Source organism: Agrilus planipennis, unplaced genomic scaffold (genome assembly GCF_000699045.2).
Source record: "Agrilus planipennis isolate EAB-ADULT unplaced genomic scaffold, Apla_2.0 scaffold15, whole genome shotgun sequence".
Lineage (NCBI taxonomy): Eukaryota > Metazoa > Arthropoda > Insecta > Coleoptera > Buprestidae > Agrilus > Agrilus planipennis.
Genome location: NW_020438871.1, coordinates 933,842 through 946,311, shown reverse-complemented (window position 1 = coordinate 946,311; position 12,470 = coordinate 933,842). Strand labels below are relative to the sequence as shown.

The 12,470-nt window shown below is 32.1% G+C and overlaps 5 protein-coding genes and 1 pseudogene across 5 annotated transcripts in view; 4 read left to right on the top strand and 2 right to left on the bottom strand.

Moving 5' to 3' along the window:
- Positions 1–449: 449 nt before the first annotated feature.
- Positions 450–1,043, bottom strand: LOC112905621. Its single transcript, XM_025978394.1, has one exon. The coding sequence runs from the start codon at positions 1,041–1,043 to the stop codon at positions 450–452; it is 594 nt and encodes a 197-aa protein (XP_025834179.1).
- Positions 1,044–1,510: 467 nt separating this feature from the next.
- LOC108735257 (congested-like trachea protein) lies at positions 1,511–6,015 on the top strand. The gene is made up of 4 exons (XM_025978246.1): positions 1,511–1,824; positions 1,878–2,313; positions 5,340–5,516; positions 5,583–6,015. The coding sequence occupies exons 1-4, from the start codon at positions 1,732–1,734 to the stop codon at positions 5,783–5,785; spliced, it is 909 nt and encodes a 302-aa protein (XP_025834031.1). The 5' UTR covers positions 1,511–1,731; the 3' UTR covers positions 5,786–6,015.
- On the bottom strand, positions 2,522–5,333 carry LOC108735207 (toll-like receptor 3). Its single transcript, XM_025978198.1, has 3 exons — positions 4,980–5,333; positions 4,756–4,905; positions 2,522–4,695 (listed from the first exon to the last, which is right to left on the bottom strand). The coding sequence occupies exons 1-3, from the start codon at positions 5,019–5,021 to the stop codon at positions 2,713–2,715; spliced, it is 2,175 nt and encodes a 724-aa protein (XP_025833983.1). The 5' UTR covers positions 5,022–5,333; the 3' UTR covers positions 2,522–2,712.
- Positions 6,016–7,119: 1,104 nt separating the features above from the next.
- LOC112905561 lies at positions 7,120–8,957 on the top strand (annotated as a pseudogene).
- A 162-nt stretch (positions 8,958–9,119) lies between these two features.
- LOC108735256 (congested-like trachea protein) lies at positions 9,120–10,776 on the top strand. Its single transcript, XM_018467133.2, has 3 exons — positions 9,120–9,379; positions 9,433–9,868; positions 10,703–10,776. Exons 1-3 carry the CDS (start codon positions 9,287–9,289, stop codon positions 10,774–10,776), a joined length of 603 nt encoding a protein of 200 aa, XP_018322635.2. The 5' UTR covers positions 9,120–9,286.
- A 699-nt stretch (positions 10,777–11,475) lies between these two features.
- Positions 11,476–12,470, top strand: part of LOC112905619 (congested-like trachea protein) — a 4,819-nt gene continuing 3,824 nt past the window's right edge. Inside the window, exons 1-2 of the mRNA XM_025978381.1 lie at positions 11,476–11,817; positions 11,871–12,306. Of these exons, the coding sequence (XP_025834166.1) occupies positions 11,725–11,817; positions 11,871–12,306 (529 nt within the window). The 5' untranslated portion in view covers positions 11,476–11,724. The remainder of the gene's footprint in view (positions 11,818–11,870; positions 12,307–12,470) is intronic.

Sequence of the window (12,470 nt, the reverse complement as noted above, 5' to 3'; positions counted from 1 at the left end):
AGTTAATTAATTATAGTAATTAGCCATATTCTGGATCAATTATTTTCACAGAAAAAATATATTTCCGAGTTAACCACGACAAACTTGGCTAATTAGGATCTTTTCTCAAGTTCAATCGCTTTACATTCCTTAACATTATTTGCGAAGGGGTGGTAATGTAATATTTATAATTATTATGCACAAACATTCTATTAGCAGTTGTATTTTTGATGAGAGACGCTGCATTATTTATTTTCTCTTTTAAGACATTACTTTTACAAAATAAATTTTATTTCTTACGAACTATAGACGTACAAGCTGTTAGTAATGAATATGAGATTTTATTTATAAAATTATTTTAATCCTTTATTGTAGAAAAGATTTGTAGATATTTGATTGCAACTTTATAACAATTTAAAGTTACTAGAAAGAGGGTTGGTTTAAATACTGTTAAAATTGTTGAATGAAAATTAAGTAGAAAACTTACACAGTCTTTTTGAAGACGGGTTTTCCAAAACAGGAGGTCTGGAAGAGGACTCCTGCTGGTCTTCAACTCTTTCGATCCGAAAGTTTTCGGGACTTGATTTAGATTCTTCCAAATCAATTGGAGAAGATGAAAACGATGTTTGATTACTTTTTAAGTTCTTAATATCGTCATTAAGGAACCACACACCACTACGTTCACTGTTATCAATTATTGTCAAATTAGTAGCTTCGTTTTCTGTTAAACTATTCCTTCGGGATTCTTTGTTTTCCTTGAATGGAAAATTCGCACTTGACGTCGAAATATTTTGAGAGCTGCAATTGACGACAACTTCGTCTTCCTTATCATCACTAGAAATGTCTGATATCAGCCAGTTTTTGGCTACTGGAGTGACTTTCCTTTTCTTAGGAAGCGGAAGTTCCGCATCAATTCCCTTTTCAATTTCCTGATTTTTATTAAATTCTTCATCGCTCATTTTCGCGACTGTTTTATCAAAATTCACCGTCGAACACTGTTCAGCACTAACTTGATCGCTTTCGTTCTCGAAAGATCGGGTAACAAATTGTGTGAGCTTATCCATTTTAAGGGGTAAAAAAATGCTTTTATTAAGCGTTTTCAATCCGAGACAACATGCGTTAGTCTTTTCCCAATTTTTGCCCAGGTCAAATCGACGGCGAAACTTGGGACGCCATCACTTCGACGCCAGGCGTCTGCGTCCAAATTGGGGGTGGTTAATCAGCACGCCCTTTTCGCAATCGTCTACCCTATTGGACGGCACCCTTAGAGGGTTGCAAAATACCTCTTTATTCCCAACAAAAGCACTTTATTTATCGTTCTAACATCCGTCAATATTAAAGACCGACCGAGTCCTGTACATTTTCGACACTTGCTTCCGTTATTCAGTTGTTTTTAAGATTATGAAAATCAGAGAACATATTCATTGCACTAAAAAACTGTCTTAATTTTCTCCTATGTCTCTTAATTGCGGTTCTTTTTACTTTTTTTGGTTCTTGACATAGATAAACTTGTTTTAAAAANTAAGAACAACAAAAGTGAAGGTTTAAAATATCTTCTAAAATTATTATTTTTGAATTAAAATATCTACGTTTTGCCCACATAGTAAACGTTAAATGGTTATTAAGAAATCTATTCTCTTTTGATAAATTTTTTGGTTGTAAGACTGCCTAAATATAAGTATTCTAATAATTGTAACCTCAAAAGTCATAAGTGTTAACCTTTGTCCCTAATATTATTTAATAAAGGTAAAAATGTCCGATATTGGTCCCTTTCAATATTTTATTTGTGGTGGTTTTGGTGGAATATGTACTGTGCTTACAGGACATCCTCTGGACACTGTAAAGGTAAGAACTGAAAATATTTCATAAGGTTTCTTGTGTTTTCAAAATCATTCTAGGTCCGTATGCAAACAATGCCGTTACCTAAACCTGGAGAAGTCCCTTTATATACAGGCACCTGGAATTGTATTGTAAAGACTGTTCGCAATGAAGGTGTCCTTGGATTATATAAAGGAATGGGTGCTCCCTTAATGGGTGTAGCACCAATATTTGCTATTTCTTTCTTTGGTTATGGAGTAGGAACTCAGATATTTGGCCCTAAAGAGGAAGGGAAACGTATGACAACACTTCAGTATTTTAGTGCAGGTGCATTGTCAGGAATATTAACCACTGTTATTATGGCTCCTGGGGAACGTATTAAGTGCCTTCTTCAAATCCAACAAGATGTAACCAAACCTCAGTTATACAGTGGACCACTAGATTGTGCCAAAAAGTTGTATAAAGAAGGAGGTATTCGCAGTATTTACAGGGGGTCACTTGCTACAATGTGTAGAGGTAATTATAAATATATTATTACAAAACTTAACATAAAACTTTTTTGAATAAGAACTTTCAGTTAGAAATAATGTATTTAAACTAAGAAATTCTTATTTATTATTTAAAGGAATAATTTTCAGCATATATGAAACTGAAAATTTATTTAGAACATATTCTTTATTAATAGCTTACTTTCCTTACAAAATATCATAAATTTCTTAATTCTTAAATATGTAGGAAGTAAGGAATAGTATACAAGAAGTAACATCAGAAATATAAATACTAAGACTTATAAATTAACTTAAATTATATTACATTTTTGATTAAAACCAAAACTAAATTTTGTAATAGTAAATTTATTCTATTACTTAATGTCGTTTTATTATCTACACAACGAATTTGGCAGATAAACTTCTTTTATACTTTAGTACTTATCTTTCTTAATGCTCTGTATTTTCTTCTATGTGATTCATGTTTTAATTTCCTCCACATTTTCCGGTTATCAGACATTTTTTTGAAATTATTATCTACTGAACTAGGCAAAAGAAGCCCATAGTCTTTCTTTAATAAATTTAAATCATTTATTTCATTATTTTCGTTGTTTGCTATTTCATCAACAGGAAATAAAGAGACTTTCGGGGGTATATCGTTATAGTTTAAATTTTGATTTGTATTAGTAGTGTAGTCATTGTAACTGGCAATATCTGAACTGCTATTGTGTAAACGATTTTTCTTTTTTAGATATTCAAGTTCATCTTGATCCATTGCAGTATTGTTTAATACTGTTTCAGTATGCATTTTCTTTTTTAATTTTGGTCTAAACTCAGGACAAGCCAGTTGCTTTCTCATGACATGAAAAACACTCCAGTCTTTAAATTTTAAAGGTGTCGTACACTTTGGTGCTACCTTTGTATCAAACAAATACTTAGTCACATGTCTGTCTTCATAGGGGCAAGCAACCCCTTTGTCGTGATTAAAATCGCAGATTTTTAAATGTTTTTGCTTTACCTTATTAATAACCATAGGCTTCCAATCATCCATATGACAACTGCAGTGCCATGGATTTTCTGTTAAGCGAATTAATTTTGGATGTATTTTTGAGAATATTCCTCTTGGCAAAATAGAAAAACTATTTTCATTCAGGTATAATTCTTTTAAGCTTATTAAAGGGTCAAATACGTTAGGTGGTAGAAACTGTAGGTTATTTCTAGATAAATCTAAAATTCGCAATTTTGATAGTCCCATGAATGAATCCATAGAAAGTTCCTGTAATTTACATCTACTAAGAATTAGTCTTTGAAGAATATTTGTTTCCATAAATGCATCATATTCTATCTTTGTAATGTTACCAGAAATGCCTAATTCTTTCAAATTTGGCATTCCAAAGAGAAGTTCTCTCTGGAGTAAAGTAATTAGAACATTTTCCAATGTAAGTTTCTGTAGTAATTTTAGTCCAGAAAATGAATTAGGTAACAATTTCATTGGTGTGTCTGTACTTCCTAGTATTAGAGAGTCTGTTGTGTTTAAAACTTCAAAAGTACTTGGAAAAACTGCTGTTATAGGATTATCTTTAAAATCAGCGAGTTTTAACTTTGGAAAAGGTGGAAGTGATAACTCAGACAATTGGGAAAAATTATTATGAGACACATCTAAATATTCTAACTCTAATAGTCCTGCCAAATCCGTTACTTGTATATTTAATAAATTATTCCAAGCTAATGATAAGCTCTTTAGATTTGGAATTCCATAAAATACAAAATCAGGTAGAAACATAATACGGTTTTTCTCAAGAATTAAATGTTGCAACTTATGTAATCCTTCAAACATTTCCCATTTTAAAATATTTAATTTGCAATTGCTTACCCTTAATAACTGTAAATTTGTAAATCCTATAAATAACGGTGATTCTATTTCTTCATGTTTATATTCCTTGTATGGAAGAATCTCATCTTCCTTCGATCCTTTCTGAACAAATGTTAATGGAGGCAGTTTAGAATTTAACTGTTGTGTAAATTCAAACGTTACGCTTTCTTCCTTAGGTCTTAGCTCTTCCAATGGAAAACGGAGTTTGGAGTTTTTTATATGGACGTTTTCTAAATTTAAATATTCTAAAGATGGTAAAAATGCGTCAAAGACACTGATAAAACTATCGTTATTTTGTCCTAAAAATAAATTTGTTCCTTGAAGTTCCACAATTTTTAAATCTTCAAATTTTAAAAAGTTGCTGAAGGATATTGTTTTGTTTCCTGATTCGAATCCTTGAATAAATCGTAAAGATTGGATATCTTTTGGAAGTCCTTTTAATAAATCGTCTGCATTCGTTTCAGTTTGCAAAAGACATGTTACCGATTTAAACAGAAAATTTTCCAAATTTGTTTCAAAACTATCATCATATATTACCTAAAACGTACAAGAATTTGTGGCTACTTATTTATTATTTGTATATCTAGTGTTTTTTACCTCGTTGTTAAGATGAAAATCTGACTCTGTTAAAGTCTGTTTTTCGATAAAATGATTTTTAAAACCATAAACAGAAGTTTCTGTTAAATGTACCAAACTACACGTACACGATTCGTGGCAGTCGACATCCGCGTCCCATAAAGAGTACACCTAAAAACACGATTATATTTTTTAATGATTTTGTAAAATGTTTTTCATTAGTTTGTAAATATTTCAGCACTTACACTTCTTAATAAAACTAATACCACAAAATTTTGCCCCCACATATTTCGGTTTAATTTAATTGTAAAATATCTTGTCAAAGATGCTACAAATCGTTATGAAACTGCTACATGAATGATTGTATCAAGGAAGTTCACCCCCACTTGCTTCCTGTCTAATATCTCTTGTGAGAAACAGAAATACATCCTCTTTGTTTCCAATTCATATGTTTAAAAAACTGCAAAGTTTACACATATCTATTTAGCTCTAATTAAATAACATTAATTTCAATGTGTATTTTCATGATAATAACTTATTGAGTTTTTTTTATATTTCTATTTCAGTGTTTGTTTAATTGTTTTTGACAAAATATTTTTTTTAAGACTGTCCTGCTAGTGGTCTTTATTTCCTAACTTATGAATCAATAAAAAATTTTGCAACAAACAATGGAGAGAAGCAAATCGGTTTTGGTTATACCTTATTAGCAGGGGGGTGTGCAGGTATAGCAAACTGGTTAGTTGGGATGCCTCCAGATGTTCTTAAGAGTCGTCTTCAAACGGGTAATAAATCATATATTTCATCATTTTCATTTTTCTTTCAAAATTCATACCTGCTATTTGTTTCAGCGCCAGAAGGAACTTATCCAAACGGCATGAGGGATGTTTTTCGGGATCTAATGCAAAAAGAGGGGCCATTAGCTTTATATAAAGGCATAACTCCTGTTTTGCTAAGGGCGTTCCCGGCTAACGCCGCTTGCTTTTTAGGTTTTGAGCTGTGTAAAAGATTTTTGGAATATTTATCTCCACCAAAAAAGGAGTTACAAATTTAAATATCAGTAAAGCAAGTTTATAAACTGCTATTAGTTTCGTAACATATCAAGGCTGTTGGAATCAAATTTTAATAAATTTATAGTTTTTAGCAGTTTAAAAACTAAGAGGTAATCTCATCGAATTGAAAAAAGAGAATGTATTTTTTGACGCACAAAATAAGTCTTTCATTTGTTATAAATTATTAAAATATTGATGTTAATCCTTTGAATATATGTTTTTTAAATGAAAAGTTTTTCAATTATTTCCTATGCTTTGCAAAGTGCGCTTAATTGACGTGGTGTGTTCTATTGGTATTAATTATAAATTAATTTAAATTGAACCTTTATAATTGATACCGAAAAAGCGCATCAAAAGTTTTGATGTTTACATACAATATTAAGATGCCGCAAAAAGTTGCTCGACTTCCGTGCATTATTTTCGACGCGCATTGTATAAACGCGGTGTTTTTTTAATTGAGTTCTAAATTAGAACAAAATTATTTATTTAACAGCAACTCTGTGCGGTTGTTGCGTAATGTATTACTATGCATTATCCCAACTTGTGATCGATTGCAAAAAAAAATCTAGCGGTTAAGTCCAATAGACCCCTGTTTGCACACGCGATTTACTTTTAATGTTACAATGTCTTGATAATGAAGGCCAATTTTATTTAAATTGCCTTGCAAATGGGATATCAAACTCATAAAGTAACAGAATATACGTTTGTTAAACAGGAAGTACATTGTGCATACAGTCATCAGCGTAAATAATAATGAGCGCGCAAAAATATTTGTGTTTGGGACTAAAATTAATTTATTTATTTTATGAGTAGTCTAGTAATATGTACTATAAAAAACAATTAGGGCATAATGGGATAATTATTTAAGTCTCGTTTAAAATATTAATATTTGCATAACACCCATCATGTACAAAATGCATAGTATCTGTCATTATGTACTTAAACTTGCAATTTTCTTGTTGATTTGCAATCTTATGTGGAAGTTTCAAATTGAAAAAATACTTTAGCAGGACATGCCTTGTTATTAAGTAAAATGAAGAAATAGTTTCTTTTTAATATTTTGGATTGAAAAGTGTCGTAATTATTAAGCAATCTTTTGGTGTAGCTCTTATAAATATTTAACAGTTACACCTGTAGCAGTTTATAGTAGTAATATACCATAATTAGAGAGTATGGTAGTAGGACATGAATTAATTTAAATATCCCGTTAGATGTGTAATACCGACGCCTATGTGCAAATGATTTTTTATGCAAAATATTTAATTTGATACGGTTGAGATAGGCTCTGTTAATTTATTCTGCGTGATTAGTAGAAAAAACCTCCTAAAATCGGTTTGATGACGAATGACGATGAAATAGCCCTGTTTTGAATAGCCCATTTGCAGGATAAACTTAGTGATACGACATTGGATAGACAAGGATGCCATTATTTTTTCGTTCTGTTTTTCTCGTTTGTCATGTATGGTGGTAATTTCATGAGCTCTGCTCTTGTCTATGATTTGTTGTTTCAATTTTTCTGTATAGTAGCTCTGTAGTTCTATATTATCGCATTGTATTCGAGTGGGCCGTGGTCGAATTCTAGTGATAGTGTATGGAAATAGTTCTGTATCATAAGTTACAGTTCCTGTTATAGATAAAATTTGTAGCCAGCGTTGTCATTATCATCGTAAAAAATTTTTTGGTAAAGTGCAGCTCGTTTGGTATTTTTGTAGTGTCTGAGTCAGGTTAACTAGTGACAACAAACATGTTTAGTTGGCTTAATAAAAGCAGTACTCGAGAAGAAGTGTACGAAGATGTAGTAACAGGGCTTAAAAACATTTACAAAACCAAACTGTTACCCCTGGAACAGCATTACCAGTTTCATGACTTCCATTCCCCACAGTTAGAAGATTCCGATTTTGATGCAAAACCAATGATACTGCTGGTAGGTCAATATTCAACAGGAAAAACTACTTTCATCAAGTACTTACTGGAGAGAGACTTTCCTGGAATTAGAATAGGACCGGAACCAACTACTGACCGCTTCATTGCTGTAATGTATGATGAAAAAGAGGGAATGATTCCAGGTAATGCTTTGGTTGTTGATCCCAAAAAGCAATTTAGACCACTTTCAAAGTTTGGAAATGCTTTCTTAAATCGCCTTCAGTGTTCACTAGTTCCTTCTCCTGTTCTTAAAAACATTTCTATAGTTGATACCCCAGGCATATTATCAGGAGAAAAGCAAAGGGTTGACAGGGGCTATGATTTCACTGGTGTATTGGAATGGTTTGCAGAAAGAGTAGACAGAATAATTCTTTTGTTTGATGCTCATAAATTAGATATTTCAGACGAATTTCGTCGTTCTATTGAAGCATTAAGGGGTCATGATGACAAAATACGTATTGTTTTAAACAAAGCAGATATGATTGATCACCAACAACTTATGAGGGTTTATGGAGCTCTTATGTGGTCACTTGGCAAAGTACTTCAAACCCCTGAGGTAGCTAGGGTGTACATTGGTTCATTTTGGGATCAGCCCTTAAGATATGATGTTAATAGAAGACTCTTTGAAGATGAAGAGCAAGATTTGTTTAAAGATTTGCAGTCTCTGCCTAGAAATGCAGCTTTAAGAAAACTAAATGACTTAATTAAAAGAGCTAGATTGGCAAAGGTTCATGCCTACATCATTGCTGAATTACGTAAAGACATGCCATCAATGTTTGGCAAAGATTCTAAAAAGAAGGACCTTATAAAAAATCTTGGGCAAATCTATGATAAATTACAACGTGAACACCAAATTTCCCCTGGAGATTTTCCTGAAATTAAAAAAATGCAAGAAGTTTTACAAAATCAAGATTTTACTAAATTTCATCCACTAAAGCCAAAATTGCTAGAAATTGTAGACAGGATGCTAGCTGATGATATTTCAACATTAATGGCAAAAATACCACAAGAGGAAGAAAATCACATTTCTGAGACCAAGCTTGTTAAAGGTGGGGCATTTGAAAATGTTGAAGATACAATTTCTCCCTTTGGTTATAAAAGAGGGGAGGGAATTGATGCTGGATTTGGTGAGCCTAACTGGATTGTTAGCAAATTTAAACCCAAATTTGATGAAATATTTGAAAATCTGGAACCAATTGATGGAAAAATTACAGGAGCTGGTAAGAATTAATTAATATTGAATTACATAATACTTGTTAAATCTTATCAGTAGGTGTTTAATGAGATTCAAAGTTTACAGTTCATTTAAAACTCTTATCTTTTATGTTTCATTTTATATTACTGATACCTGGTGTTTATTTTAAAATTCAATAAATAACTATTATTTTCAATATAATAAAATTAAACAAATATCTACGTTTTGCCCACATAGTAAACGTTAAATGGTTATTAAGAAATCTATTCTCTTTTGATAAATTTTTTGGTTGTAAGACTGCCTAAATATAAGTATTCTAATAATTGTAACCTCAAAAGTCATAAGTGTTAACCTTTGTCCCTAATATTATTTAATAAAGGTAAAAATGTCCGATATTGGTCCCTTTCAATATTTTATTTGTGGTGGTTTTGGTGGAATATGTACTGTGCTTACAGGACATCCTCTGGACACTGTAAAGGTAAGAACTGAAAATATTTCATAAGGTTTCTTGTGTTTTCAAAATCATTCTAGGTCCGTATGCAAACAATGCCGTTACCTAAACCTGGAGAAGTCCCTTTATATACAGGCACCTGGAATTGTATTGTAAAGACTGTTCGCAATGAAGGTGTCCTTGGATTATATAAAGGAATGGGTGCTCCCTTAATGGGTGTAGCACCAATATTTGCTATTTCTTTCTTTGGTTATGGAGTAGGAACTCAGATATTTGGCCCTAAAGAGGAAGGGAAACGTATGACAACACTTCAGTATTTTAGTGCAGGTGCATTGTCAGGAATATTAACCACTGTTATTATGGCTCCTGGGGAACGTATTAAGTGCCTTCTTCAAATCCAACAAGATGTAACCAAACCTCAGTTATACAGTGGACCACTAGATTGTGCCAAAAAGTTGTATAAAGAAGGAGGTATTCGCAGTATTTACAGGGGGTCACTTGCTACAATGTGTAGAGGTAATTATAAATATATTATTACAAAACTTAACATAAAACTTTTTTGAATAAGAACTTTCANTAGAAAAGATTTGTAGATATTTGATTGCAACTTTATAACAATTTAAAGTTACTAGAAAGAGGGTTGGTTTAAATACTGTTAAAATTGTTGAATGAAAATTAAGTAGAAAACTTACACAGTCTTTTTGAAGACGGGTTTTCCAAAACAGGAGGTCTGGAAGAGGACTCCTGCTGGTCTTCAACTCTTTCGATCCGAAAGTTTTCGGGACTTGATTTAGATTCTTCCAAATCAATTGGAGAAGATGAAAACGATGTTTGATTACTTTTTAAGTTCTTAATATCGTCATTAAGGAACCACACACCACTACGTTCACTGTTATCAATTATTGTCAAATTAGTAGCTTCGTTTTCTGTTAAACTATTCCTTCGGGATTCTTTGTTTTCCTTGAATGGAAAATTCGCACTTGACGTCGAAATATTTTGAGAGCTGCAATTGACGACAACTTCGTCTTCCTTATCATCACTAGAAATGTCTGATATCAGCCAGTTTTTGGCTACTGGAGTGACTTTCCTTTTCTTAGGAAGCGGAAGTTCCGCATCAATTCCCTTTTCAATTTCCTGATTTTTATTAAATTCTTCATCGCTCATTTTCGCGACTGTTTTATCAAAATTCACCGTCGAACACTGTTCAGCACTAACTTGATCGCTTTCGTTCTCGAAAGATCGGGTAACAAATTGTGTGAGCTTATCCATTTTAAGGGGTAAAAAAATGCTTTTATTAAGCGTTTTCAATCCGAGACAACATGCGTTAGTCTTTTCCCAATTTTTGCCCAGGTCAAATCGACGGCGAAACTTGGGACGCCATCACTTCGACGCCAGGCGTCTGCGTCCAAATTGGGGGTGGTTAATCAGCACGCCCTTTTCGCAATCGTCTACCCTATTGGACGGCACCCTTAGAGGGTTGCAAAATACCTCTTTATTCCCAACAAAAGCACTTTATTTATCGTTCTAACATCCGTCAATATTAAAGACCGACCGAGTCCTGTACATTTTCGACACTTGCTTCCGTTATTCAGTTGTTTTTAAGATTATGAAAATCAGAGAACATATTCATTGCACTAAAAAACTGTCTTAATTTTCTCCTATGTCTCTTAATTGCGGTTCTTTTTACTTTTTTTGGTTCTTGACATAGATAAACTTGTTTTAAAAAAATATAAAAAGTAACTTCTAGTTAATTTTCAGTCCATTAAATAAAAAGGGACCAAACATGTATCATTTAAGCATTATGAAAATTTACTTTTAAATAGTTTTAGAATTTCTTAATATTGAAGTTCTCTTTCATCATATCTTAATCGCAATGTTTATTAATTTTAGTTTAAGTTGAATTAGCTTATTTTTTGTTTTGATAAAAACGTTATTAGCTTTCTTATTGGAAAGTGCTTTAACAGTAATTACTATTATTTTAAAATTAAATATGGTGCTAATAAGAGACCTCTACATTTAAGTCGTCAAACTAATAATTTACCCGGATTTTAAAATTTACTTTACAAGACTCTATGGTCATCTCTATGACTCTTCTTTACCTAAACAAGAACCATTGAGTGATATAACCCTAAATATAATCTTTAAGAACAACAAAAGTGAAGGTTTAAAATATCTTCTAAAATTATTATTTTTGAATTAAAATATCTACGTTTTGCCCACATAGTAAACGTTAAATGGTTATTAAGAAATCTATTCTCTTTTGATAAATTTTTTGGTTGTAAGACTGCCTAAATATAAGTATTCTAATAATTGTAACCTCAAAAGTCATAAGTGTTAACCTTTGTCCCTAATATTATTTAATAAAGGTAAAAATGTCCGATATTGGTCCCTTTCAATATTTTATTTGTGGTGGTTTTGGTGGAATATGTACTGTGCTTACAGGACATCCTCTGGACACTGTAAAGGTAAGAACTGAAAATATTTCATAAGGTTTCTTGTGTTTTCAAAATCATTCTAGGTCCGTATGCAAACAATGCCGTTACCTAAACCTGGAGAAGTCCCTTTATATACAGGCACCTGGAATTGTATTGTAAAGACTGTTCGCAATGAAGGTGTCCTTGGATTATATAAAGGAATGGGTGCTCCCTTAATGGGTGTAGCACCAATATTTGCTATTTCTTTCTTTGGTTATGGAGTAGGAACTCAGATATTTGGCCCTAAAGAGGAAGGGAAACGTATGACAACACTTCAGTATTTTAGTGCAGGTGCATTGTCAGGAATATTAACCACTGTTATTATGGCTCCTGGGGAACGTATTAAGTGCCTTCTTCAAATCCAACAAGATGTAACCAAACCTCAGTTATACAGTGGACCACTAGATTGTGCCAAAAAGTTGTATAAAGAAGGAGGTATTCGCAGTATTTACAGGGGGTCACTTGCTACAATGTGTAGAGGTAATTATAAATATATTATTACAAAACTTAACATAAAACTTTTTTGAATAAGAACTTTCAGTTAGAAATAATGTATTTAAACTAAGAAATTCTTATTTATTATTTAAAGGAATAATTTTCAGCATATATGAAACTGAAAATTTATTTAGAACATATTGGAACCA

What these genes read in the sequence shown, in the direction of transcription:
- LOC108735256 (XM_018467133.2), top strand. Translation starts at nt 9,287, where the DNA reads ATGTCCGATATTGGTCCCTTTCAATATTTTATTTGTGGTGGTTTTGGT. An exon ending in ATCCTCTGGACACTGTAAAG is followed by an intron (nt 9,380 to 9,432) that starts GTAAGAACTGAA and finishes AAATCATTCTAG; the next exon opens with GTCCGTATGCAAACAATGCC. An exon ending in ACTTGCTACAATGTGTAGAG is followed by an intron (nt 9,869 to 10,702) that starts GTAATTATAAAT and finishes ATTTTTGCCCAG; the next exon opens with GTCAAATCGACGGCGAAACT.
- LOC108735207 (XM_025978198.1), bottom strand. Translation starts at nt 5,021, where the DNA reads ATGTGGGGGCAAAATTTTGTGGTATTAGTTTTATTAAGAAGT. An exon ending in TATTAGTTTTATTAAGAAGT is followed by an intron (nt 4,906 to 4,979) that starts GTAAGTGCTGAA and finishes TCGTGTTTTTAG; the next exon opens with GTGTACTCTTTATGGGACGC. An exon ending in ATTTTCATCTTAACAACGAG is followed by an intron (nt 4,696 to 4,755) that starts GTAAAAAACACT and finishes TGTACGTTTTAG; the next exon opens with GTAATATATGATGATAGTTT.
- LOC108735257 (XM_025978246.1), top strand. Translation starts at nt 1,732, where the DNA reads ATGTCCGATATTGGTCCCTTTCAATATTTTATTTGTGGTGGTTTTGGT. An exon ending in ATCCTCTGGACACTGTAAAG is followed by an intron (nt 1,825 to 1,877) that starts GTAAGAACTGAA and finishes AAATCATTCTAG; the next exon opens with GTCCGTATGCAAACAATGCC. An exon ending in TAAGAGTCGTCTTCAAACGG is followed by an intron (nt 5,517 to 5,582) that starts GTAATAAATCAT and finishes TATTTGTTTCAG; the next exon opens with CGCCAGAAGGAACTTATCCA.
- LOC112905621 (XM_025978394.1), bottom strand. Translation starts at nt 1,043, where the DNA reads ATGGATAAGCTCACACAATTTGTTACCCGATCTTTCGAGAACGAAAGC.